The following is a 27,688-nucleotide window of genomic DNA, read 5'->3' on the forward strand; positions in this document are numbered from 1 at the left end:
TGTTATCATTTGATAAAAAAGAAACCATATACATATAAGAAGTTATATTGTCTCTGGTGAAAGTAAACAGGCTTCATATTCTGTAAATATATATTATTCTACCTTATTGTCTTTTCCTGGGTTTAGGAGCAATGTCACAATATGAAATGGGTCTAATGAACTTTCAAGGATTGTTTCTGTTTGCTGAAGTGTCTGATGGTGATATACTTCAATTATTTAGTGTTCAATAGCCTAAACCATCATGAAACAAGAAACATGAAGAACGGTCTTCCTTGAATAACAAAATGCCAAGGACTGAGCAGTCTTCCGTTAAAGATCTGGAAGCATTTGATATATATGTCTTTGCCATATACACATGGCAATGAAAAAAATCCAAATTGAAATCTTAAAGAATAAATCCAAACTGGACAACAAAAACCACTCACTGCAGAGCTCAGTATTAGGAAAAAAGAAATTTACTTGCCACCACATGATTACCTTGATGCCAAAGACTAACATAGGTTGCACCTCCTACTCAACACTTAATTATCTGTCACTTGTAGGTTTGATATTCCATATTCAAAACATCACTACAACAAAATTATTCTAGATCTGGTATGATAATTTCATATTACTTCATGAAATTTCATCACAAGAAAAAAATGAGTCTGTCTTTCGATCACTGTCAGTGTAATCACTGCTCCAAGAGTTTGGATCATCAGTCTGTTTCCCAGATGAAGTCTGTTTTAACAGTAAAATATGAACATAGACAGTGTGCAAGTAGGTAAAAAGTATGGCCATAAACATGAGGTACATTTTGCAGTTCAGATTGCACTAGTGCAATATCTAAAAGCTGTATGGAACCACGGACTGAGCCACATGACATGATTTTTATATACAAATATACACACACGTCAAACAATTTGATCTGAAACATTATCTGCATTATACTAGGCAGAATTAACTCCGAAAGCTCTGCTGTTTGGAGTAACAAAATAATTTCAATTTTGCTCCAAATTCGTGAACAAAAGATGTGATGTTTAGCTGTTTTAATGTCTAAAATAAATACTGATTCACATAGACGATGACAGTTGTTTTCTAAGCAGTAATTAATTTTTATGAAATATATTTACTGTACGTTACATTCTCACACTAGCTCTGGTTTCGTTCGTTTCTGCAAAAGGAAAAATGATTTTTTTCATGACATCTTCAATCATCAAAATTGTACTTCTTGTAACGATATACACAGAAGAATATTCTGTTATTGTTACGACACACTGACAATTTATATGTCTCCCCGTGTCAGAACATTCTTTGAAAAAAATAGACCGCGAAAATCATCGACTAAAGATCAACACATCGACGGCTAACTTCAGGAGAAATACTACAACACAAGCAACAAATGACAACTGTTATTGAACACAACTAACAGTAAATGACTGAGGATGACTGAAAGGTAATTCTGGTGTATAGTATGGATCTTACGGGAATTTGAATCAGTTTAGAAAATGTATCAATGGTCGTTTTCCAACTCGTTCACATTTTACTTCCACGAGTGCCATGCCGTGTACGTGCTTCCGGTTTCATCAAGGGTGGGTACAATTACAAATATTATGATACTGTTTCATGATCTGCATTATATAGGTATTGAGTCGTTTTCTTTCAATGTATATGTGTTCAGATTCTGCTTATGAACGCATATTTTCAAACATCCTTCGTATCTTGTCACTTAGAAAGACCGCGAGTTTGGCCACGCCCTTTCGGGTCACCAACGGCTGTCAACTTTGTGAATGTTGGAAGGTTTATCAAACCAAATGAAAATAAAATCGCTAAATCTGGTAATTTCTGTGCAGAGGCAATAACATTTACCTATTCACACCGTGTAATTAATTCCAGATAAAATAATTGGATATGTCAAAAGGATGGCACATTTTCTTCGGCATCACGATACATGTGGAGTTGTTTGTTTACCGCCGTTGCCATGATCGTTTCTATTCGTCCAATCGATGATATAACATTGAGATTGGTTTTGTTTATATTTATTTGAGCCGAAAGTTACTAATTTTTAGAAAATGGGAAACTTATGAGCTTTCTCTTCGTCAAGGAACAAAAAAAATCGACTAAACTATCAAAAAATATTTCATTATGAAGAAAATATTAGACTGGGTACCACACGGCGTGGTGCGCTGGAAGTCAACAATGGCCGTTATTTTCGACTGCGTGCCGAGAAATTCGGCGATCTCATTTTTAATTCGCGGGCGTTTCGTTTTAAGGTATATAAACGTATTGAACATTACATATTTAAAACGGTGAGAATTAGCACATTCCATACATAATTCATATGACACGTAAATCCGACTCGTTGAATAATTATTGCAAGTTTTATTTGGAGATGTCATTATCCTGCACTCCTGTCGAATGGGTTCGACGGTAGCATTGAGAGGATTAGTCAGCAGTCATTGTGTCTTTTCCTTACGAAACCCCCACACTGTATATAAGCACAGACAGCAACACGCTATTTTACTGCTCAGTGAACCCTAAAACAAAAACCTGTTTACTCTAGTAGTTGCTTGCCCTTCCCTTTACTGTATACTCCCACATTGTTCAACCACAGACCGATTCCACGCTAAGTGATCATGACTACACGGACAAGAAATTACGGTAAGTTGGGTAAAGCAGTGCTTGGACAGTCTAGTTATTCAATACCAAATAAACATGAACTTACCTGGAAGAAGGCCAATGTATTTAATTCATAACTTCTTAACCTGAATCACCCTGTCTGCGAATCAGTTAAGATTCCGTTGAGAACGACCAGTACACGAGTCAGCGATGTAAATGGATTTTGCAACGGCATTTCACCATGGCTCAAACAAAGTAGTAAACAACCCACCAGGACAGTTTTTCTCACATTCGGCACTTGTGCCTTGGATATCAACGTAGTGGCAAAGTTGGCAGCAGTACCCGCAGCTGTTAGTGCCGTGGTCGTAATACATGCCCTTGTCGCAGTCCATGTTGTGTGAGATCTACTCGGTGAACAGAATATAGGGTGAATAATATCAACAACGATAATGCCGACAATATGGGATTGGCCATGAATGACGGTCGTGTAAAATGATACTGACGTAGATAACTTCGCAGACTGGTATCACTAGTCAAATTTAAAAACACATAAACAGGTCACTGCATCACACACACTTGTGTTTGTGTGAGCATGAAACTCTGAGTAAGAAACATGAAATAATTCAGTGTACTGAACATACATACATTCTCCCCCACCTAAAGTCTAGAGCACTCTGTATTGGAAAATAACAACGCACATATACATGTATATATTCATATTTAGAAGAAGACATATACTGTGTAATCGGTATGTGTCTCACCTTGCGAAGGACAATCGGACATGACAAGCTCTTAGCCACTGGACTGCTCAAAGTAAAAAGTGATTTTGATCACGATTTCAACACTCAAGGTAGCAGTGAAGCTCGTGGATATTTCCACATTTCACACATTAATGGCATACATTATACAATTAGACCCTTTGTACCTATGTTTATTCTGGTGAACAATTGATTTCCCGCTGCATGTGTTTGTGATGGTATAAGCGGAGTAGTTTATATGTTTGTGTCGTCACTGGGTGATGAGGGTTCGTAATTATTGGATATGAAACCAGCTTTCATGTCAAGTTTATGTCCAAAGTGAAATGGGAGCTGTAGCGAGTGACAAACCAAAATTATTTCACGAGGAACATACACTTGATATGAAAGGGGAACGAGTTTCGTATCCTTTTTATTACCCACGTCCTAAAAAATGAAATTATCTTTAAAAAGAAGCAATATTTTGCTTTCATATCCCCGCAGACACTTGAGTTATTATGGGATATAAAATAATGCTTGTAACCACACTAAATAAAATATATATATATATTTAATTCCATGGAAATGTTTTCGTTTTACATGCTCTCAGAAGGCGTGAATGAAAATCATGAATGGAATGAGTGATGAAAGTAGTACCAGTAGTGTCAAAATTCATATATTAGCCATTCAAATCACTGTTATGACACAGTTTGTTATGAAACCCCTTTACGAATTACCTCTCGAGAGAAGAATACACAAAGTCAAACATTCATCAGTTTTTCAATATTTATTGTGTAGAACGTTCAATCATAAACATAGTTGAACAAGACAACAACCATTCAACAATTCTCCATATCAGAGCATCGGCACAGTTCAGTTTTACAAAAATAAATGTATATACTAGTAGCGCTGTACAGAGAGCACAGTGTATATAAGATGCCCTATCTTATAACCAACAACGGGTGATCACAACCCAGTCACTGCAGTTTTCTTCACCCAAATAATTCACACATCTGCAAAGTCCCGTGACAACAGTCCATTTAAAACATAATCTCCGTCTATCCTCTTCTTTTGTCCATTCAAATATATAGGAGATGGTGTCCTGTTTATGCGCTTGTGGATAGTCGTCTGATTTGATGTGTCCCCTCTGATCTTCCATACAACCAGCAGAATTATCGCTGTTGACATTAGGATTGTCACAACACATAAGGCTATCACAAGGAAAATGACCAATCTAGGCTTGACAGACGTCTCCCCAAAAGATGACGTAACTGAAGATGCAGACGTCGTGACGCGGTTCATGTCCCCCGATGGCGACCCTAAGAATGAAATAATATGAAAGTAAGCAGAGCATGCCTAATGTCTTTTACTAACATGCAAGCCCATAACGGTGAGCACGAGGGCAATTTAGTGTGAGTAGGCGTTGAAGCGAAATTGTCATGGACACTCCCTGAACACCCACTGAGACCGTTTGCATCACTCATATGAGAAGAATAGCCAATAAGGTAGGGTATTTTACTGCTGTTTAAGGATACCGTATATTCTGGAATAAAATACATCTGTTTAATGTCACCCATGGTAGCATGTGCCTGATCACCGAAACCGGTATTTAAGCTAATTGACATCGTTATGTACATACTGAGTGACGGAATGAAAGAGTGATTGATATTATGGGCGATACAAACACTACGCTATCGCGACATCTTGTTGCCGAGGCAAAGAAATTTCGAAAAAATAATCTGTGGCTTGGAATGGTCAGATGTTCTCTTGGTTGATAAAATGAAATCAAGGACAATGTAAAGTATAACTGCTTTTCAATATAAAGGACTACATTTTAACTTACCTGGCAGGGAAGATGTTGATACTGACAAGTTGCTAATGGTTGTAGATTTATACCCTGAAAAAAATATCCAAACAAAATTGAAAAAGACATTTGTGGGGCTAAGTTCTTTCTGGATGATTGTTTAAATATCTGTAGTAGAAATTACAGAAAAAAAGAGTAATTCGATTTGTAATAATGGGTATTGGAAAATGTATCCATGATACAGACACGTGGTTTCATGGTCTTCTCTAACTGTCATGGTTGTTGTTGGCGTGTATAGAAACGGTACTCACCCGGACACTTATCATTACACTCGAGTACAGTGCCTTGAATCTCAGCATAGTCACATATGACATCACAAACGTCACATCGCCCAATTGCAGTGTCATAGTACATGCCAGGGTTACATTTCACCGGCCGGTCCAATGTCCCAGGGGTTACCACGGACATTAATGAAAACACAACCAAGAACTGTCTAAATCCGAACATCTTGGTTTTCCCGAACGTGTACAAGGATCCGCTTAGAAAACCGTTTTGTTGGAATGAAATCTACATAGCTGAGTACATACTGGACCACTCCCTAATGTAACATGTGGGGTTCATTTTTCACCCACTCATGCTCTACGTCAAACGGGGAATCCCCAAGCTGTTTATAACTCATTCTTGAGGATCGAGGCACATGGTAGCCTTAGGGTGGAAATATTGCTGTTGAACTTAAGGATTTCAGTTCCCGTTTTGAAAACAGAATCCACTTTGTCTTGGAGTATGCACCGTACCGACAGCCAAGTGATTTCTCTCCCGGAAGAGCGCCGGGATGGAGGGATTTATATAACTTGCACATGTAGGTCAACGAGTGAATCATTCTGCGCATGGGAACAAACATTGTGTAGCTGTGTACAGTGTTAGATTTGCTACCGTCATGTACGGCAATACAATTCAAGAATTAACAGTAACATTTACGCATTTATCATCAACTCAGACATGTGTTATATAAAGTGGAAGTTAACACTGACGCAATACAGGGATCATATATCATGGGGTGTTTGTTGTTTACGCCGAAAAACTTCCTGGATGTCTCCTTTACGTGTTGCACGTAAAACATACTACCGTGTTTGACGAGGTCACAATGGTCGGTAAATACTTGATTTGGAGAGTAAAAACGGGGATCAATAGCATGAACAAAGATGAACGGAGTGGCCGAAATCAGGGAGAATCCGAAAACTACATATTGTTGGTTGTTGACCTATTGTGATCCGGTACCACCACGACGTGCTTGACACACGAGATGGAATCTGTCTGTCGGTAATGCTGAAATATACACACATGTGCACCCTGATTTAAATATACACAGATGTGCGTCCTGACTTAAATATACTCTGATGTGCGTCCTGGTTTAAATATACACAGATGTGTGTCCTGACTTAAATATACACAGATGTACGTCCTGACTTAAATATACTCTGATGTGCGTCCTGGTTTAAATATACACAGATGTGTGTCCTGACTTAAATATACTCTGATGTGCGTCCTGACTTAAATATACTCTGATGTGCGTCCTGACTCAAATATACTCTGATGTGCGTCCTGGTTTAAATATACACAGATGTGCGTCCTGACTCAAATATACTCTGATGTGCGTCCTGGTTTAAATATACACAGATGTGCGTCCTGACTTAAATATACACAGATGTGCGTCCTGATTTAAAAATACAACGACATGACACATGTTTTATTTGGTGTGTTAACATGATAACAATAGGTAAATATTCAAAGGATAAATATTGGCGATAGATGTACTTCTGGCACTCAAAATGTCGATGAACAATTTACAAAATAGCATTGATATGTACAAAAATGCATAGACATTAGAATATAACATCTAAAATCAATACGTTTGATATTGAACGAACATTGTAACAATTATACAGTGCCCTGTAAGCTGTAAATAGGGCCACAGGTGAACGTCGTCGTCAAACCATGGTAGTGACAGAGTTAAATCATGGCTTGAAAGACACTTTAGAACAACATCAGGAATATCGCGGTTCATCCGTCCAACTCTTATATTTAAATCTGTTTCCGCCAAGGTTATGGAGAAACACATGCGGCCGGGTGTGGGAAGCCTCATCGTTAAAGCATGTGCTTGTAACTTTGGAGACCTGAGTTCGATTAAGCACATGGGTACAATATGTGAAACGTATTTCTTGTGTCCTCTGCGGTAATGTTGCCGGAATATTGCGAAAAGCGGCGATAAGCCATACTCACTCTCTCAGTGACTCGTCATCAACAAATAATGGTAAACAATCCAGGTGCCAAATAGCAATAATGAGCCATTAATGAGTCTATTGGCACTATGGTGACAGGTCCTCCTTGTGTGTGTCATAATTCGGGAACGTCGGCATGGGCGCAGCTACCAGTGAAAAACAATCGGGCTAAGACATGATTGTTAACTGAAAAGGTTGGACAAGCCCTCAATACCATCTAAATATTCAGCTTTCGAGCCCATTGGGCTTACACGAAGGAAAACGGCTTGCTGCGAGCCTGGTAGGTTCTTAACACGAAGTCATTGAAATACAGACATATTGGATCACATTGACAACGACAGGGAATTTAGCTCCGGGCTTAAATACGGAATATCACAGTTCCATTGATGAAATATTTTAACCATATTTAAGCACAGGGCTTAAATTCGAAAATGCACATGTACATTATTTTGATAAAAATGAAAAGAACCAGGATTTTTGAAAACTCTTTAATCGGGAAACTGGTTTATTAATTTAAAATTGAGAATTATGAAAATGTTGACTCAAGTGATAAATGAATGATAAATTGTGAGTATTTAGAGCGTCAAAGGTTACTGCATTTAGAAAGGCACGTCAATCTAAAAATCCAAGAATATAATCCTAATTTAAGCTGATTGGCTTACATACGGAAAGAAATCCTATATTTAAGCTGATTGGCTTACATACGGAAAGAAATCCTATATTTAAGCTGATTGGCTTACATACGGAAAGAAATCCTATATTTAAGCTGATTGGCTTACATACGGAAAGAAATCCTATATTTAAGCCTGAACAGAAGCATGCCAAATCACGAAAAATAAAAATGTTGTCTTTTGCTGCTCCACATTGGGACAGCTGGATGAAGCAATCAAAGCATATTTATGTACAAATATACAATATGTAACGATGACCAGCATCTCACGGAGACGTCAAGGTTCCTCACGCTGAAGTCGGTGTCCCGCACCAACATAATGGATCATCCATTTACACATCCATCCTATGTTAGAGCTATAGAATGCTTGTTCAGCCTCGTCCATTACACCCGATTGTGATGGTGTACATGAATATCACTGACAGCAACTATGTTCATATGGCTCACAATCACTTTGTAAAATACAAAATACATTCACACACGGTGATGCAGTACATGGGTACCGGATGCACCATGCTTGCAGTACTGCCGTGGTAATGGTGCACTGTCATGGGGTATTCGCCTGGATGTTGTGAATAACACGCATCAATCGTTGTTGAGCAAGGGTTTCAATGCTGACTGGGCAGAGAGTAGAAGCATTCACTTTATTCGGGCCACTCGCAGAGAGTTCGACCTCATCTCGGTTGTGGCATCTCAGGGAAAGCATCATGTAGGCTTGGAAGCAGGCCTACAATTGGAAATTATAGTGAGTGAGTTTACTTTTAAGGCTTTTAGCAGTATTCCAGCAACATGATGGTGGTGGTGGAGGAGAGGACACCAGGAATCGGCTGGAAACTGTGTGTGTACAAAGCGTTGTAAGGTGACATTTGTTTTTGTGTTGACCTCTCCTACTGCTTATGAAACATTGATGAAAATAAAAAAAAACACTGCCAGCTAAAGTCGATCAATGATATATTGGAGAATAATTAATCTCGATTTCCTTGTTTCACTGGTCGTAAAAGGTCAAATCGTGCTGAATGAATTATGAATGAGGCGCCGAAACAATGTTAAAGCAACGATTATACTAAATATTTTAATTCCGTGCGACCCTGCAGTTTGAGAACCAGTCTATGTTCAAATGAATCTCATTCCATGTCGTGTTTCGGATCGTCTCTGACGCGATATATGAGATTTAGGGCAAACGAGTTGACATGGCCATCAACTTATATTTGTCAAACAGACGAATTATTTTTTAGAGCTGATGAATGTATGAACAAGAAAAAAATTAAAACTATTCAGAAAGTCAATGAAATTCACTCTGACTTTTTTGCACACCATGTGCAGTTCCTACCAGCTGACGTCATCAGTGACGTGTGTTCTACTGAGACTATACGAGTATAAACAGACTGATTATATACGTACTGTGAGCTTCCGGCTTGACCGGGTCCTGTCTGGTTTCCTGTGCATACCGGAAACTGTCCATCTCTTGTCCGGTTTCTTGCACATGTGGCTGGGATATGTCTCTGCAACAGTCTTGTCTCTTTAACCTGTTTACTATCTTTTTCCTGTGGCGGTAGATGGTGCACATCAAGATCGAGATGGCGATGAGGGACAGCAACACACATATGACTATTATTAGAACTTGAGGCTTTTCCGCTGGGTATGTCGGCTTCTCAGATGTCGTGGGTGATGTAGTCTGCATATAGTCTGGTGAAATTGAACGTAAATAAATAATGCTGAGAACAGTCAGTGAAAGCCGATGACTATAAGAATAGTAGTTTATGGAACTATAAATAAGCCCCTTGAAAATATACCCTAACATGTGCCACTGTCTATATAAAGAGTATTTAGTGTGCTTACATAGCGCATTTCTTATCACAAAGGGCATGCAGTCTCATACACATGTCCATGCATGCATACATCTACACATAAGCAGGCGGGCACGCACGGAGACACACAGTATGTACAGAGTCATGCAAAAAGTATTCGGACACTTGACCTAATTTCCAAAGACTTACATGTCAATTTAGTCTCGCAGAAATAATTTTTTTTCTTGAATTTAATTTTAGTACGACATACGGCAAATTTTGTACATTGGTGAGAAATCATCTTACCTACAATCACATGATTTCTCTTTAATATTCCGTTGCTTATTTACCGAATAACAACGACTTAATCAACATATGTATACTGCCGTGAACGCCTTTAACACGGCGACCTATGGGATTGTGCATTGTGAAGCCACGAGTAAGGTGATAAATGTGATGCCATTAGTTATTTAGTGTAAGAATTGAACTGAAATTATGTGCGCAGAACAGACATGATTTTAAACGTGACTGTCAAATTTGAAAAAGATCCATCCTAAACTTATTCATGAAATTATCTTTACTACACTGAAATAACATGTACGTCTATGGAAATGACGTCAGGTGTCCAGATACTTTTTACAAGACTCTGTACATACATACGTACATACACACACACACACACACACACACACACACACACACACACACACACATACATAGGAATAAACTATTTTGTGTGAGATAGGGGTTATGGTATAAGTCGTGAAAATGCACGGCGTTCTCAATTTCTGTATAGTTAAAGAATACCATTGTTTTCAAAAATATGGGTTCTCATGAAAGGAAGTCGTGACGAGGAAGTTTAATGAACGTTACAAAAACATTGTGTCTACAAGGTCCTGCTTACTACCGCATAGCTATACAGTCCTCAGTTGCTGACGACAGGCACACTTCACAGGGGGTGTTGTGGTTGGTGTGTCAGTTTATAAATATCCTTTAAGCAGTGAGCAAGTCACGATCAGCCTTTGTGTTGTTTCTATTGACTTTAACCCGTCCAACTAACGCCCACGTTACTCGCTCGTCTCTTGCACAACCTGGGTGCAATCAGGGTTATAGCGATTAGTTAACATGAAATTAAAAGGATTCGTGGTACAAGGTAAAGGAAGGCCAAGGAATGGCTCCTGTCAGCCTAAACAATATCAGCCTGACTCTATCACATGAAAATTATAGATAGTATATGCCTACATGTGAATAGCATAGACAGACGAAGGACAAATAGGCTGAGTGAGCGGGTGAGTGGGTGGATGAGTGAGTGAGTGGATTGTGAGTGAGTGAGTGAGTGAGCGGGTGGGTCCCTTGTCTTGAGTAAGTGAGTGGGTGGATGGATGGCAAGAGTGAGTGAGTGAGCTAATGCGTGAGTGGCACGAGTGAGTGATTGGGTGCATCTTGGGTGAGTGAGTGAGTGGGCTGTGAGTGAGTGAGTGAGTGGGTGGGTGCATCTTGGGTGAGTGAGTGAGTGGGTTGTGAGTGAGTGAGTGTGTAAGTGCATCTTGGGTGAGTGGGTTGTGAGTGAGTGAGTGGGTGGGTACATCTTGGGCAAGCGAGTGAGTGGGTTGTGAGTGGGTAAGTGCATCTTGGGTGAGTGAGTGAGTGAGTGGGTTGTGAGTGAGTGAATGGGTAGGTGCATCTTAGGTGAGTGAGTGAGTTGGGTTTAACGCCGTTTCTAACAGTATTCTATATTCATCACGGCACGTCAGTTCGATATGGGAATCCCGAAGTAATGTTGGTCTTAGATATCTATATATCTTAGATATCTTAGGTGAAACCATTGAGGACGGTACAATGCTGACAAACCTACACACAATCGTGGCGAAACCAGAATCAGAACTAAATATAAGTACCGAGTGGACTCGAACCTAAACCGTACGTGTAACGCGCTGTCAACTGGATTAGTCTGTTTCCCACTAAACAGCAACCGCGGAGTCAAGCACGTAGCCTCGAGAAGTCGTCGTTTCATGACTCATCTTGAATATCTTTCTATATGTTGCGAGATCTGCACAAATACAATGACGAGGTATTCACCAAGCAGGCCTCTCAGTCACGTGATTCGTCAACTTTCAAATAAATAACATTTCGATCGAGTGGCATCTCTAACACAGGACAACAGAACATTCTAGACCCCAATCTTTTTGTATTAGCTGTAAATAATGGATCAGATAAACCAAGCAACAGACTACTTTCTACGACCCGCGCTCCACGTTGGCATGACGACAGCGACGAAACAAACCAGGCAGAGTAACATCTCTGTCCAATAGTCCAGACACAAATACCAACCCGGATACATACAAACAACTAGTCACCAAACAAACAAGTTGGTGCTAAAGTTAGGAATTATTTGAACTTGGCTTGAAAAGTGGAAAAATATCTTGGGAACTAAAATATGAACTGATGTATTAACTGAACAAAAACATGACGATCGATCGCAAACAGCTCAATTTGTCACTCATGTGTTTGAGAACTGAAATGTAGCAAGGTGTAACTGCGATACACGCACCTATTCAAATTACACAGGATGTCCTGCGTTCACATTAATTTAACATGTAATACATTCCTGTGAATAATATAATAATATACGGCTTTGTTTAACACTATAATAACACGAGCATTATAAAGCTCCGAATAAAACAAACATCGACATTGCACTATTAACTGACATAGCATGTTAAAGCGATACAATTGGAAGCGTGGTGCTGAAGTTTTGAGAATTTCTGCTAAAAAATGCTTGTGATTTTAATTGTATTTTATGTACTCAAATATGCTTATTCTTACCAAAGCAGTACTTCAGGCACTGGTCTCGAGTATCCTGAATATCCATATCGTCACATAGAATTGAGCAGTGGGTACAGCTCCGAGTGGGCTTATCATAGTACATATGTCGTCCGCAACCCCTCTCGACCATGTTGATAGCTGTGAGTCAAGTCCTGACTGAGCCAGTGTGCTAGCGTCCCTAACAGTCTGATAGAAGAGCCCGATAAGACTCACAACTGTCCGTGGACGTAGTGAGGTAGGTACGAGTATCCTTACTGCATGTGTCATGCATGAAACGAATTACTTATAAACTCTGAGCATGTTCGGCGTACAGGCTGCATGTATCTGTGTAACTACACGATGACCGAGTATCATTTAGATCTCTGTTATTGTGATAGATATAGGCATGTGAAATCAAGGATTGGTCGGAGCTCTGACGTATATCCCGTTGTGGAAAACCCGCAAGTTCGCTGACTTGATATCAGTCATTTGGCCGTGTTGCGCCGTACAAGCAGCCAGAGAGTCTCTCAAACTTTAAATGTAAATGCCTGTGTTCATATAAATTTTGACAGCCGTAACTAGAGATGATGATGATGATGATGATGATGATGATGATGATTTTGGTCATGCCGTTTTCTTCGTTCATCAGTTTGGTAGCAGTGTTTAACAAGTAAGTTCAACTCGCATGTAGATGTATTAATCTGGTCATACATCTATCAGTGGTTTTTAGCACGACTCACGATGTTGATGACACTGTTGATAGCGCGTCAGCCCGGAGAGAGGAGTTAGTGAGTGAGTTTAGCAATATTCCAACTATATGGTGGCCGTCTGTAAACATTCGAATCTGGACCAGGCAATCAAGTGATCAACAGCATGAGCATCGATCTATGCAAATGGGAACCGATGATATGTGTTTGACCACCTGATCACGTTAGTCTTCTCGTACCAGAGGCATACTAGCCTTTTATGGCAAGCATGGACTCCTGAAGACTTATGCTACCCTGGATCTCTGGGATCCCGGGTCCGAGAGAGAGGAAGGTCCGTGGTTCAATTCTCGTCGGAGTCATACCAAGACATGGAAAAATATGGTGGTGCTTTTGTTTACATTATGTTTTGTGACTACATCAGTGGCCAGCACTGCAATACCGTATAAGTACAGTTAAACAAAACAAAAAGTCTTCACGTCACGAAACAGATATAACAATTGAACTAATGTAAAATTGTAACGATGTCCCACGGACGCACGTTTCTAGTCTACATTCAACTTTCAAAAGAAAAGTTCGAGAAATTTCAAATATTTCATCTGTACTGTAAAACAGCCATGGCCTCATTGTGTCTCTCTTGCCTTACCAAATAAAGTAGTATTTGTAGTAGTAGTACCCACGCACCTGCAGTCGCATTTGTGCACGGTTTTCCCATTGAAATCCTCTTGCACAATATGACTCTTTTAGAAAAAAATGGTGAAGTTCCTTACTTTCAATATGTCTCGTACCAGTGCAAAAGTAAATGACAGGTGTTTTCCCTTTTTGTCACTAGTTCTATTATTCACAGGTATTTCATATCCTTTTCTATGACAACAAAATCTCTGTATAACGGTAAGATCATTAGTCATAACAGTATGTGTGTAGTTTGCCAAAGTACTGTACACAGTGCAGCCATACATCTCGGTATCATATCAAAACACCAAATATATTTAATGCACAATTGTTAATGTATATATCTTACATATATGTGGTATAGCGTTGTCTACCTGACTATACTACAGACCATCATCCTGACAAGCCGAAGAAGCCAATATCAAAATGAAAAGGTTTGATATACACTAATGGACATCCTCATGTCCTCATACAGCTGAATGTAACTTCCTTGTTATTCAAAATATCTGGAAATTTGTAAGACAAGACTGATGCATTGATGTGATTTCACGTCATTCTGCATACGATCCCATGTTTGGTAAGAAGCGACAAAGAGGATCGGGTGGCCAGGCTCACTGAGTTGGTTCACACGTCATCGCATCCCGATGTTCGTGCTGTTGATCACTGGGTCGTCTGGAAGGCTTCTATTATTTACAGCTGGAATATTGCTGAGTGCGGCGTACAACTAAACTCACTCACTCATTCTGCATACAAAAAATGGAAAGTTAAGAGAAAAAAGAAAGAAAGTAACTCAATGATAATGCTTATATTTTCAATAAGAACGCAAATTACAGTCAGGCTCTCGCACAGCGATTCGTTATTTTTCCTCTTATGTGCTGTTAAGCATGCATAACAACTTTGTTCTAGATTTCCCTGTTGTGGTGCAACGTTTATGATGGGCTAGGTGTAAATTGGCTCATTTGCCCGAACACCTATTTCATTATCTATCTATCCCTAATGTTGCAGTTGTATTGTGTACAAGGGGTAATATGTTGCATTGAATGTAGGGTTTGAAGTACCGAACTGTTATCTGATCTTCCTTTGTTTAACAGATACGTGACTGTTTCCGCTCCCCCATGTGCCAGTATTACAGCTCTTGTATCACGTGCCTGTGGCTGCACCTGATGACACTATATTCTGATTTTGACGTCAGATGACGTTGACGGTGCCACTGTCAGGGGAATGTGTTAGTGTGTCAGATCATGTATTTACTCGTATATTGCTTTATCACTTCCTTCCCGTGTGTCGTTCTTAACCTTGCTTTGCTTTATATTACGCAAAATGACTATAAGTTCGGCGCAATTTTGCCACTAATACAACGGGGCACAATATGTTAAAAAACCTGACTATTATTAATCAGTCACTTATAAAACAATTAAGATTCAGCAAAAGGAAGTATTTTTCGATGCTCGCATATAACGCGGATAATCTCACTGAACACGGCTGAGCAAATTGTATTAGGCGACAATAGCCACTGCGTGGAGTTAAGTCCCTAGCCCGTGCCAGGCGCCAACAAACGTATCAAATGTGCTTGTGGTTTGGCGCAAGAGCAAAACTGATAAAGACTGTATATTTCCCGAGGAATATGCATGGAGGTAGCTGACATCCTTCACTTGTTCAACACGCACACGCACACGTATACGCACACGCACACGCACACGCACATGCACACGTAAATACACACAAGCCTGCCCTGCCAACAGGTAACCCTCTTGTTGTAACAGGTAAAGCCCATGTTTAGTGATCGTGAATTATTCCGAATGGGTGTCTGAATCATCCTGCCGTCAAGTGGCGTTCAGGCTCACGAGTCTGAGTGTAAAGTTTTGCTTTACCTCATGTCAAGGAAGCAGTCTGTCAGGGAGCCGATAAACATGGCACCCATGCATTTGTTCTGCAACATATTTACATGGAGTCACAGCCATGTGTGTGTCATGTGGAAAGTTTGCATTTTACGCCCAATGAAATCCGTTTTGACGAAAACTCGTGACCCAACTATGCAGTTACATGTACGTTAGGTTGTATATGAATAATTACACCACTCTGCGATAAAGGGCCCATATGTGATGAATATGTATACAAGTCAGCGAGACCATCCCGTTATTCGGCTCTTACAAGTGTTGTGCTGTTGTAAAACGGTTTGAGAATGCGTATGGTTTTGTGCTGGTACCCGTATTTCTAAGATTCGTTGTATATGGGTGTGTATCGCAGTGTGTAGTCTGGGCATGGATATTCGTCTGTGTGTGCGCACGTGTGCGTGCGTGTGTAAGCGAGTGTATGTGCGCTCGAGCGTGTGTGAGCGAGTGTGTGTGTGCATGAGTGTGTGTGTGTGAGCATGAGTGTGTATGCGAGTGTGTGTGTGCGCGCAAGTGTGTGTGTGCGTGTGTGCGAGTGTGTGTGAGCGTGAGTGTGTATGCGAGTGTGTGTGAGAGAGAGAGAGAGACAGAGTGTGTGTGTGAGTGTGTGTCTGCGTGTGCGTGAGGGTACACATGTGACGAGTGAGGTATTTATTAAGTGGATGTAGTGACATACATGGTGAATTTAAATGGTGTGCGACACATTTTGCATTTGAAAGTTGTTTGTCTTGAGGACGTATGTAAGATACATGTTTTATTTGTTTAAATATTATATTTAGTATGCTTCAACAAGGTCGGAGTATGTTGCAGCGTTTAGGGACATACTTCAATGTCTGATACTGAAACAGGAGACTGGATGAATCAGGTTGAGTTCTACTCGTCATTAGCAGCAGGTGGTTGTACATCGGCGGATCCCGGAATTTTGAAAGGAGGGGGTTCAGGGAGTTCGAACCCCCTGAACCCCCATTGGCTCTGCCAACATTCGACTGATATACGTCAATATCCTGCTTCACTCTTTACTGTCTGTGCTGGAGATGGAATACTGCTGACTGACACTTTAAAACAAGATTATTTTTATATATTCTTGTTATGAGTGTTACACCCACGCTGATAACGTTTGAATTTACTGGGTGACCTCGACCATGGACAGACTGGTGTTAGTATGTCATGGTATTTGTTGGGTGGATCACCTCATTACTGAATGACACATAACAGTGTGTGTCAGTGTTTTTTTGTAGGACAGCGTGTCAGTCGACACCCCTTATCATCTCGAATGACTATGTCCTCATTTATATTTTCCACTCTCGTTACATCACATCGTGACTAAGGTTCGTGTTGGAAAAAAAGTTAATCGTTCAAAGTCAGCCGACTAACCCGGTCCTTGTTATCGAAGTCGTGGTTGTTGAGCGGGTTAGGCGTTAAAGTTTGTGTGTTGGCGATTAGGTGACACAGAGAGAGTGGGTTCGAATTCCCGGCAAGACTCAACTGAAAAGAATAGTACTAGAAATTGTACCTTTACAAGCTATCTCATATATTGAATATTTTTATTATGATCCTGCTTGACTATATGTTGATAAAACACTTGCATTACAACCCCGCGCTACCTCCTGTCGTTATATGGAGACTTTTTGTGAACAAGTTATAGCACAGTTATATCATCAATTAACTTCAAACAACAGATTGCAGATATGACTGATAAAAGACAAGATTACAAAACAAGTATACACTTTACTATCTCATAGCTATGAACTGATCTTACGTCGTTCCCAGTGTCACTTAAAATGCATTCGATACGCATTAATTTCCCTTTATGCGTCACATCAGATGTCATGTAGGGTATTTAATAAGATCTGATCGTAATAACCATACCTGCAAACTAATGTTACAGAAAGAAAGAAAGGTGAAGAAATTAACAAACATTAAAACACACAGGTACAAGGTTCCACTCGTGATTAGAAACAGGTGGTCCTCCTCGTCACAGGTGTATACACAACACTTCCTGTATGGCTCTGATCAAACCCCGCCAGTCGGTGTAGGAACTCCAAGAAGGTCATATTGACCCGGAACAAACAAGGTGTGCGTGTCAGTGTGTCTGTAGGTCAGTGTGTCAACCGACACGCCTTAACACGTCATCTCGGAATGATAATGTCCTCATTGCTATTATTATTCTCGTTACATCACATAATGACCAGGGGTCGGGTTGGAAAAAACGCTCAATGCTCATTTCTCATCAATTTTTACACAGGTCTGACTTGAAGTGAATGTTGTTTTACTCTGATTGTTGCTGGGGGAAAATTCTTAGATGAACAGCATAAGCAGTTATCTCTACTCTCCAACTCGGATCTATTCGACTGCCTGACTATATGTTATCGAAGCCTTTTCACCTTTCATTGAAACCCCGCGCTGTCTTCTAACGTTATATGAAGAGGTGAGGTGTACACATTTACCATCGATACTTTGTTTTACAATAGACAGCTTATTTATTATATTCTCAAACAAACCCAGAGTTAATTCATTTTGGGCTTGTTGCAGAGCGATGACTCCCATTGAGTTTAAACATAGAAGTACAATAGGGCATTGATATCGTAGTGTGAGTGAATGAATACTGGGCAATACACTGTACATTAGCGATGTTACTAGTGTTGTTCTTACACGCCAAGTATGGCTGTTACTCTCCGAGGGTGGTTCTTACACTCCCAAGTATGGTTCTTATACTCCATGTGTGATTCTTATACTCCAAGTATCGTTCTTACCCTCCAAATATGGTTCTGACTCTCCAAATATGGTTCTTACTCTGCAAGTGTGGTTCCTACCCTCCAAGTGTGGTTCTTACCCTACAATTATGGTTTTTTCGCTCCAGGTATGGTTCTTACTCTCCAAGCGTGGTTCTTACTCTCCAAGTGTGGTTCGTATACTCCAAGTGTGGTTCTTACTCTCCAAGTGTGGTTCGTATCCTCCAAATATGGTTCTTACAGTCCAGGTATGGTTCTTATACCCCGAGTGTGGTTCCTACGCTCCAAGTGTGGTTCGTATACTCCAAGTGTGGTTCTTACTGTCAAAGTGCGCCAAAGGAAACTACAAGTGGCCATCGAGATCCGGAGACAGAAACCAGAAATCAACCGTGACCAAGGAGTGTACCTACCAAGTGCTTGGGGCTTGTTGATAAATTAATCTCATCTATCTGTGTACATTCCATCTATGTAATTCATTAGTGTTTACATATATATCCAATCTACCCGTGTACATCCTTATCATCATCCCTAATCATGTACATCATCTTTATCCTCATCCTATCATGTGCATGCCATCACCATTGGCTTCCATCCTTAATCCCCAATCACGTACATCGTCCTTAATCCCCAATCACGTACATCCTTAATCCCCAATCACGTACATCGTCCTTAATCCCCAATCACGTACATCGTCCTTAATCCCCAATCACGTACATCGTCCTTAATCCCCAATCTGTGTTATGTAAGCATAATTATACCACTGGCCTCAAACTTTGTTACTTCCTACCAGTGCTTGTTTATACTGGCTTCCAGCTTTTGTTAACTCATTCCACTTGTTACTTTGTTACTGTTTACCTGTACATTTAAATATAGCTCTGTACCCCATTCTCATTCACCCGATGAAGGAGTAAGCATCAACTCCGAAACGTCGTGTTCTCATAATAAAGAAGTTGATATCCATAAAAATCTTCATTCTTAAGACACATCAATGTCAACTATATCTCACTTATGTCATGACACATCAATATTAACTATATCTCACTTATGCCATGACACATCAATGTCAACTATATCCCAGTTAAGGCATGACACATCAACGTCAAGTATATCTCAGTTAAGTCACGACACATTAATGTCAACTCTAAGTTATATCATGACATATTTAACATCAGCTATCTTAGTTATATCATGTCACATTCAACGTCCACTATATACGAGTTACATCATCTTACACCTACTGCCAACACAATATCAGTTATGTCATGACATCTTAAGTTCAAATAACAGATATACCTGACAAAACACAATCTTACAAACCAAGAATATACTTTATTATCTCATAAATTCGAACGGTTCTTCTACATTTCATCTTGTCACTTCAAATGTACTCAATGCCTTACAGTTACACTTAATAACAGACATATTTGAACTGAGCCTAATAACCAGCTACAAATACCCCATCTGAAAATTCCCCCTTAAAGAGGATATTGCTGCTAGCCTGTGAGCACTGAATACCACAGAGTACAATACTTTTGTGTAACATGGAATGAGCTTTCGCACAAGGAATGTAAGTGACATACTGTGCGGTTACATTCTCGCCCCTTTCTCCCAAAAGCGTCGTTCCATTGTGGTATGACTGGCCGGGGTATATTTTCTGATGGGACTTCCATATGGTACCTACTGTAATTACAGTACCATACGGAGAGTAAACTTCAACATACGCTATAACTAAAGGGTAAATAAATAAACATGTGGGTATGGGGCACGAGGAATAGAACTTTACATTTGTACAATTATGTGGAATTAACACCGGGTTTTCAGCGGCAAGCAAGCGGTTCAACCACCAGTCTTCCCCAGATGAGGGGATAACAAACATCATCGTCTCAATCAACATCCACAGTTGTACCCAGTGAGGATATGAACTGATACTGAATCACAGTGCCTTGAGGATCAACTTAATAAATACAGATGCGTGACATACAACAATACAACAGTCACGTCACAAATACTGACATCGTAAAAAAGTATTTGCACGTAGATTCAAGTCTCTCAATACAATGTGAAGTCTTATAAGATTCGTGGTAATATCCTTCACAAAGAACTTGGCCAATGTAATACATACACACCACCAATTATGAAAGTTGACACACATGCCGCACTCACGCACACACAAACACCAACACATACATACGCATGCATATGAACATATACAACAGGTTTGGTTTTCGCTTCTCTCATTGCTGTAACAGGTTTAAAACTCTTAACAGGTAAACACAAACGGTCCACAAAAATAAATACATAAATCAGCAGAAGAGAAAAAAACAGCACCATCAGAAGAATGCATCAAGGTTTGATCTCATGGCAGTGGTACAAGGGGCACTAAAGATCATGTGCCCCGGGTGCTGCAATACTAATGTGCCTCTTCCAGCTTGAGTACTTACATCATACCAACTAATCAGTCAGACATTTCATTAACGTGCGTTGGCTCAATAAGGAAAACACTAGTATATAAAAAAGTCCGTTGTCTTTACCTGGAATGGTATGGTTTGGGGCACATGACATCCTATGCCCAGTATGGACGCCAACATATCTTCACAATGAACACCTTATATGAATAAATCCTGTTATCAAAACAGCACCTTCAAGTACATGATACCCCGCTCTGTTATCGGGTATTTCTATGATCACTTAGTTCTTTGTTCTGTTTGATCTTCACTCTTTTGTACTGGAACAGTCACATGTTCCTGACAGTTCGACACATGGACAGGAACAATGGCGTGCTTTACAGAAATAGTAACGGAGAAAATGTTGTGGTGACATGAAAAATGGTGAACATCACATAAAAAAATAATATCCTTTGCCCAATTCATTCCTATTTTAAACTGGGGAGGAATTAAGATTCCAGATTCAAATCCTCCATACAATAGATATACTAATTAATTACAGATATATATTCAATGGTAATAAACAAGTTTAGCTAATATGTGATTTTTAAAGACGTTTTCGTCCAGCAAGTAAAGAACCGAGTAGTGGGACATGGGAGACAACGTGATGTTTTAGAAATATGAATTAAAACTTGCGTTTTCATATTTGGTACAAATATCAATGAAACGTTGAATGAAAGGTGAGGAACACTTTCTAATTGATCTGTAGATACATTGGGACATATTTCATGGGGTTATTGTTATTTTTCAAGCAGTCTTGCCTTACTATGCTCAAGTCTTATATGAAGCATGGGTGGATTTCCCCGGACTCTGTGGTCTCCCTGGGGCTCCTTTTCAATGTATTGGGTTTATTTGTTACAATCAAAATTAAATATTTTCAAAGACAAAGTGTTAGTCTTCATATTTCATAAGAGCAATATATCTATACAAAAACTGCTCACAAAAAGCAAATACAATCCAAAAATATAAATACTGCGTTGCAACAAGCTAAAATATACAACTTCTAAAAATACATACACGTTTTGTGGTGGGGACTGCAAACAGATATACTGCGTTTGTTAAAAAGCGATCCAGCGTTACAGTGAAGGTTTTTAAGTAAGGGTTAAAATAGTATACATTATAATAAGTACAGATATACCTATGCTCATGTTTAACATACAAAGTCTACGTACCCAACAAATCTCAAAGTTATCGTACCGTTACATGTTTTCCCGCGACAAATATTTTTACGTATGCCATTTCGGAGTGAGTAGTCACTGTTTCGCCGCCATAATAAATATTGGGCGTAGGGACATCGGGACAAGCTTCCTCACAGTGAACCCATGTGGGGAATTGAACTCGAACGCCCAGCGTGAATGGACCACGCTTTCACACTAGGCTGCTCCACCACCCCTTGAACTGACCGGCAGCTTGTTTATCAGCGGACACTTAACTAGATACAAACCAGGGACAAAATACCCAGAATCAAGCAACCATACATCAGTTTTTATCAAATATGATAAACACCAGTTTGACGTTGAGGTCACTCGGACAAAACAAGCTGTGCGAGGTCCAGTCGATGCAAATAGCAAGCGAAGGAGGCGAGCAAGAACATATTGTGGCTTCATTCCAAAATTTCGCGGTCGCATTTCTAGCCTCTTAAGCTTCATGGACTTTCATACTTAACGTCTCATTAAAATGTAATTAACCCTGTCAAGACGTGATACTATGTTTTAACTATTACTTTGTTTCCATTTCCCGATCACGTGTTATTTTGATACCAGGTTAACTTCATAAAACGCTGAAATTACACATTACAAGATATGGTAATGAAGAACCCAGTCTGGATCAGACAATCCAGAGATTACCATGATGTGCATCAATCAACGCAACGCAATAGCGACATGATAACATACAACTAGCAAGTCAGCAAGTTAAACTGTCCAGGACAGATAGTCCCGTCACTAGACAAGAATGGACGGCTGAAGATCAATTCTTCACCGGCAAATTTCACATATATTATTATGTAAATTCACTTCAAACCCCCTTTGCTAATAAAATTAAACTGATTAGAATGACTAAATTATTAGAACGCAACTTTGTGAAGTTAGAAACAGAAAAATAGAAAAAAATATTTAGTTGCATGAACCGTTTCTCTGGGAATCCAAAATTCATGAAAAAGTCACAGAACAGTTCACGACTAAGAAATCGTGGTGTGACAAAATCTCCAGTGGTAAAGAAAACCAATTTGTATTTACAGTTCGTTTGATTTATTTTAAGACCGATGAATTGCTCACATGAAATCGACAGACCAACTCTGATGATTTGTCTCAAGGTTTTGGACACCTGAATAAAAATGGTTTTAACAAACGATCATTGTTTTGATGTCACTTTTCGCTATTTTCGGGGACCGATCAATGGCTGGTAAGACAATGAAGAATTCATCGGCTTCAAATGAAATCAAACTGACTATTTATAACAACAACACAGCTGACAAAAAAGCTATGTTTCTGGGCATACAACGGAATAGCCAGTGCAGCTACACCTCTCCATGCAGCGTCTTGGGTGCTGTGGAGTGTGTACCTGGGCCGTCCACCTCTGTGTAGGGGATGCAGATCTCTGGATGGCCTATCTCAACCCCCAGGTCTCCAGTGAGGTTCAGACTTTCAGCTTGAGGGAAGTTCTTTTCTTGGGCAATAGGACCACGTGGTCCCGTGAGTGGAGCTGAAACAAATGAATGCAATCTCTTAATAGCCGTTACTTCTACAAAATTATTCAACTGGCCATGTAAACTCACATTTTGAATAAAAAAACAACAAATCCTCATCTGCAAGTAAATATCAAATTGAGACCCTAATTAGCTAATTAAAACAGACACTCTTCCGTGTCTTAACACTGCTACAATTATATACTTATATTTCTGTTACAATATTGGCCTTCAGAAACCCATGTTTCTGAGGCGACTAACGGGATCGGGTGGTCAGGTTCGTTGACTTGGTTGACACATGTCATCGGTTCCAGTTGCGCAGATCATTGGTCATGCTGTCGGTCACTGGATTGTCTGGTCCAGACTCAGTTATCTACAGACCGCCGCCATATATTGGAATATTGCTGAGTGCAGTGTAAACCTGAACTCCTTCACTCCCTCGCCTATATTTACTTCGTGAATTGATGAGTTCCCCCTCCCCTTCTTGAGAGCATGGTAGAGATGATTTCTGTTCTTCTGTCTCTGGCGTTGAGCAGCAAATCTTGGCCAGATATTTCCTTTTCCACATCAGTACCGCAATAACGGCCAGACTGATCAGAACTATAATGGTAACAATGCCAAGGATAAACTCGTCACTCAGAGAGTTGTTATCGCTCTCTTGCCGTTCATCAGACTGGGTACTTGTGTCTCCAGGCTCCACGGTGGTGCTGCGATTTGGGACTTTGGTGTGTAGAGTTCGTGGTGTTGTACTATCCAAACGACTGAAGTACTCTGAAACGGTTTAATTATTTGACACATTATACGTTTGATTTGACTCGAAAAATCATAGAAAGTATTAATAACACCTTGACACCATCTCCTAATTTTTAAAAATGTAGATATAAGCCAGAAAGAAATTAAACTAAAGACGCAGACATAGAAAATGATTATTCAAATGCACAGAAGATGGGCAAGTACTTGGGCACTTGTGTCGACATTGTTCCGTTGTTCCCTGGATGTCGTGGTGATCACACAGCTGATCACATGGCGTGCACTCCCCGACCCCGGGGTCGCAGTAGAAGAAGTCCACGCATTCGACGTCGACGCATTTCCGACTGAAAACATTCCGACGGCGCCTGATCGACCCTTTTGAAGCAGATGCTAAGGTTGTACCTGAAAAGAAAATGATGTCAAACTGACAAAAAACTACGTTTCCATTTATCTTCTTGACAAAATGCCTTGAACACAGCATAGGGACAGTACAGTCTTTTATATACCGAGCCTATCCTCAAAACTTAAGGGGCATAAAGACATATCGTCCAGAGACATGTTGTGTGCATCAGTCTGTGTAAACGTACCCCTAGTACTTTACGTTACACTCCACTACTGAGTCTAACAAAACCTTATGGGAGGTCGCGTCGGGTAACCTTGGAGATTGACTAATCAGAACACAGCTTACCAAATCGCAAAATTGTACATTCGCACATCCCTTTTGAACTTTTTATCTCGAAAAGGTTCATACCCGAGCGATTCTGAATGCTATTTAGCGTGCGCGCGCTTCCGGGTCATGCACATGGCCTGCGTACAACCATGACAACGGTGAGTAAACAGTCGCTGAAAATGGTGGTTTGGGCAATATTCAAGGATGTCATCTTGCGAGAATATTAGCTAATGGTAACCATGTAAACAGAAACCCCTAAGAGTATATACTGCAGGTCAACTAATTGTGTTATATGCGGATTTTTGTTTGTGGATAGATCTATGTCAGTGACCTGAATATTTTGAAAGTCCCTCCGATCCCTAAATAGTAGCCGTTGTCTGATTGGTTAAATCCGTTTCGGGTTTGATTGGACGGTCATTGGTCGTTCAAAGGTTACCTGACGTGACCTTCTACTAGTTTTTGTTAGACTCAGTGGTGGAGCGTAACGAATTACACTGAGACTAAGTTTACTTAGACTGTTGCGTGCATTTGTGTGGCGTAACATTTATTAATGACATATGTTGGGTCAGCACCCATAATATATTTGTCGTTTAGTTTGGCAACTGTTCTAATCGGTGGCATGTAAGACTTGGGGTTTTGTGTCATAATGACACATTGTCATCACTTATCAAATGGACCCCACTGACATTTATAGAATAGAGACTTGAAGTACTACACTTCTAAGCGAAGTGTGTCAGTGAGTTTGCATTCACCAATATTCCAGTTATATGGTGACGGTCTGTCCATAATGAAGCCTGAATCAGACAACCCAGTGATCAACAGCATGAGCATCCATTTAAGCAATTGGAATACGATATGCCATCTGCCAACCAACCCGATCCCATTAGTCATCTCCTACGACAAAAATGCTTACTGAAGATAATTTTTAACCCGCTATTTTGCGGGTACAGCATAGACAACACTAACAAAAACAAGTAACTAGTATGCTATTTAATGAACATGACCACGACTCAAATTCAAGGGCGTACGGCTACCGTTATAAAAAAAGCCTGGGCTTACATGATTGTTGATAAATAGGTTCGTCAATTTTTCAATACTATACAAATAAACAGATTTGCATCCTATCATGAAAAAATGGCTTGCTATACGCCTGAAAGTATATCACTTCGTATAGGATCATTTCTAAAGGATGAATGTTTGACCTCGCGCTTACAGACCGGAACACCACAAAAGACAACAGCTTAATACAAATGACGTAAGAGGCATCACCGTCCACTCAGCCAGTGCGTGATCCCTGAACCATATTAATGATATTTCCTCCGTCTCTTCATTTCTCAATGAATTGGCTTGCGTCTTCCAAAGTAAGTAGTTTCTGAGACAACACGCTCCCCCATCCACTGCAATTTCCATCCAACTATTTTCCCCACAAACAGTCACAAAAACCGTACATTCTGTGTAGGCGCCAAACCGCTAATGGTTGTGTACAAATTCCGCTTTGAAGGCGTCATAATTTGTGCACGTGACCTCTTACAAGTGCGTAGTACCCTAGATTAAGGCATGTTTTCGTCTTGTAACTGTAGACGAATCATCGCACGGCACGTAATACAGCAGCGGTCATTAAGTGCATTTCGAAAGCGAGGTTTCTGTCTAGTCATGTGAGTTTGTTTACATCAGAGAATTATGGGTATTCCCATTACAGTAAGCAGTCACTAGGTTCGATTGGGACAATGGTACTTTTGGAGAGTGTTTTTTATCGGAAATTTTCTGTTCATTAATATCACTATTTAATGTGAATAATATTAGACACAGAATAATGAGTGAAAATATTTACGTCTATCATCTTAATTCCTCCAATTGTTGACAAATATGTTACTGAATGAAAAATGGAAATCCTGATAATCCATACTTGATTAGTTGCCATCACAATCGATATCAACACCCTAGCTTAGTCGCCTAAGTACTTGGCACCGTGCCCGAAGACGATGCCGCGATTCCGTCATGTGTTACACACCAGCTAGCTTTCTAGGTCAACTTCCTCTGTTGATGTTAATGGGAAATGCAGCATATACAAATTACGTCATGAATATAAACAATCAGACGTCAAAATACGTGAAAAAATACAATAATGGTTGACGGACTCACCCAGACAACGTCTGAGACAGCCAGGGCCACGTGCGGTGTGGCAGACATCAAAACACCGTACACACGTCTGAGACAGGTTATTCCAAATGCTGTCAACAGGACATTTCCCAAACACCGAGGACGGAAAGACGATGATACCACAGAATATTAAGCAGATCCTGCTGAGATAGATGACTTCCATGTTCAATGCACGCACGTTTAGCCTGTTCTAACCACTGTTTGACAGTTGTGAAAGGCTTGTAAACACGAGTGATCTGAGCTTGAATGAGAGTCACATGGTTTGATAAACCACGTGGTACATGTTACGTCATGGCGTGGC

At 40.1% G+C, this 27,688-nt stretch overlaps 3 protein-coding genes across 3 annotated transcripts; all 3 read right to left on the reverse strand.

The window, feature by feature from the left end:
* Positions 1–4,104: 4,104 nt before the first annotated feature.
* Positions 4,105–8,403, reverse strand: LOC137284005 (uncharacterized). The gene is made up of 4 exons (XM_067815668.1): positions 8,356–8,403; positions 5,448–5,703; positions 5,176–5,229; positions 4,105–4,651 (listed from the first exon to the last, which is right to left on the reverse strand). Exons 1-4 carry the CDS (start codon positions 8,401–8,403, stop codon positions 4,338–4,340), a joined length of 672 nt encoding a protein of 223 aa, XP_067671769.1. The 3' UTR covers positions 4,105–4,337.
* On the reverse strand, positions 6,869–13,070 carry LOC137284301 (uncharacterized). Its single transcript, XM_067816059.1, has 3 exons — positions 12,699–13,070; positions 9,487–9,771; positions 6,869–8,812 (listed from the first exon to the last, which is right to left on the reverse strand). The coding sequence occupies exons 1-3, from the start codon at positions 12,826–12,828 to the stop codon at positions 8,760–8,762; spliced, it is 468 nt and encodes a 155-aa protein (XP_067672160.1). The 5' UTR covers positions 12,829–13,070; the 3' UTR covers positions 6,869–8,759.
* A 6,916-nt stretch (positions 13,071–19,986) lies between these two features.
* On the reverse strand, positions 19,987–27,646 carry LOC137285147 (uncharacterized). Its single transcript, XM_067817371.1, has 4 exons — positions 27,370–27,646; positions 24,765–24,959; positions 24,261–24,578; positions 19,987–23,824 (listed from the first exon to the last, which is right to left on the reverse strand). The coding sequence occupies exons 1-4, from the start codon at positions 27,548–27,550 to the stop codon at positions 23,640–23,642; spliced, it is 879 nt and encodes a 292-aa protein (XP_067673472.1). The 5' UTR covers positions 27,551–27,646; the 3' UTR covers positions 19,987–23,639.
* Positions 27,647–27,688: the final 42 nt, after the last annotated feature.

The sequence above is a fragment of the Haliotis asinina genome, chromosome 5 (assembly GCF_037392515.1).
Source record: "Haliotis asinina isolate JCU_RB_2024 chromosome 5, JCU_Hal_asi_v2, whole genome shotgun sequence".
Classification (NCBI taxonomy): Eukaryota; Metazoa; Mollusca; class Gastropoda; order Lepetellida; family Haliotidae; genus Haliotis; species Haliotis asinina.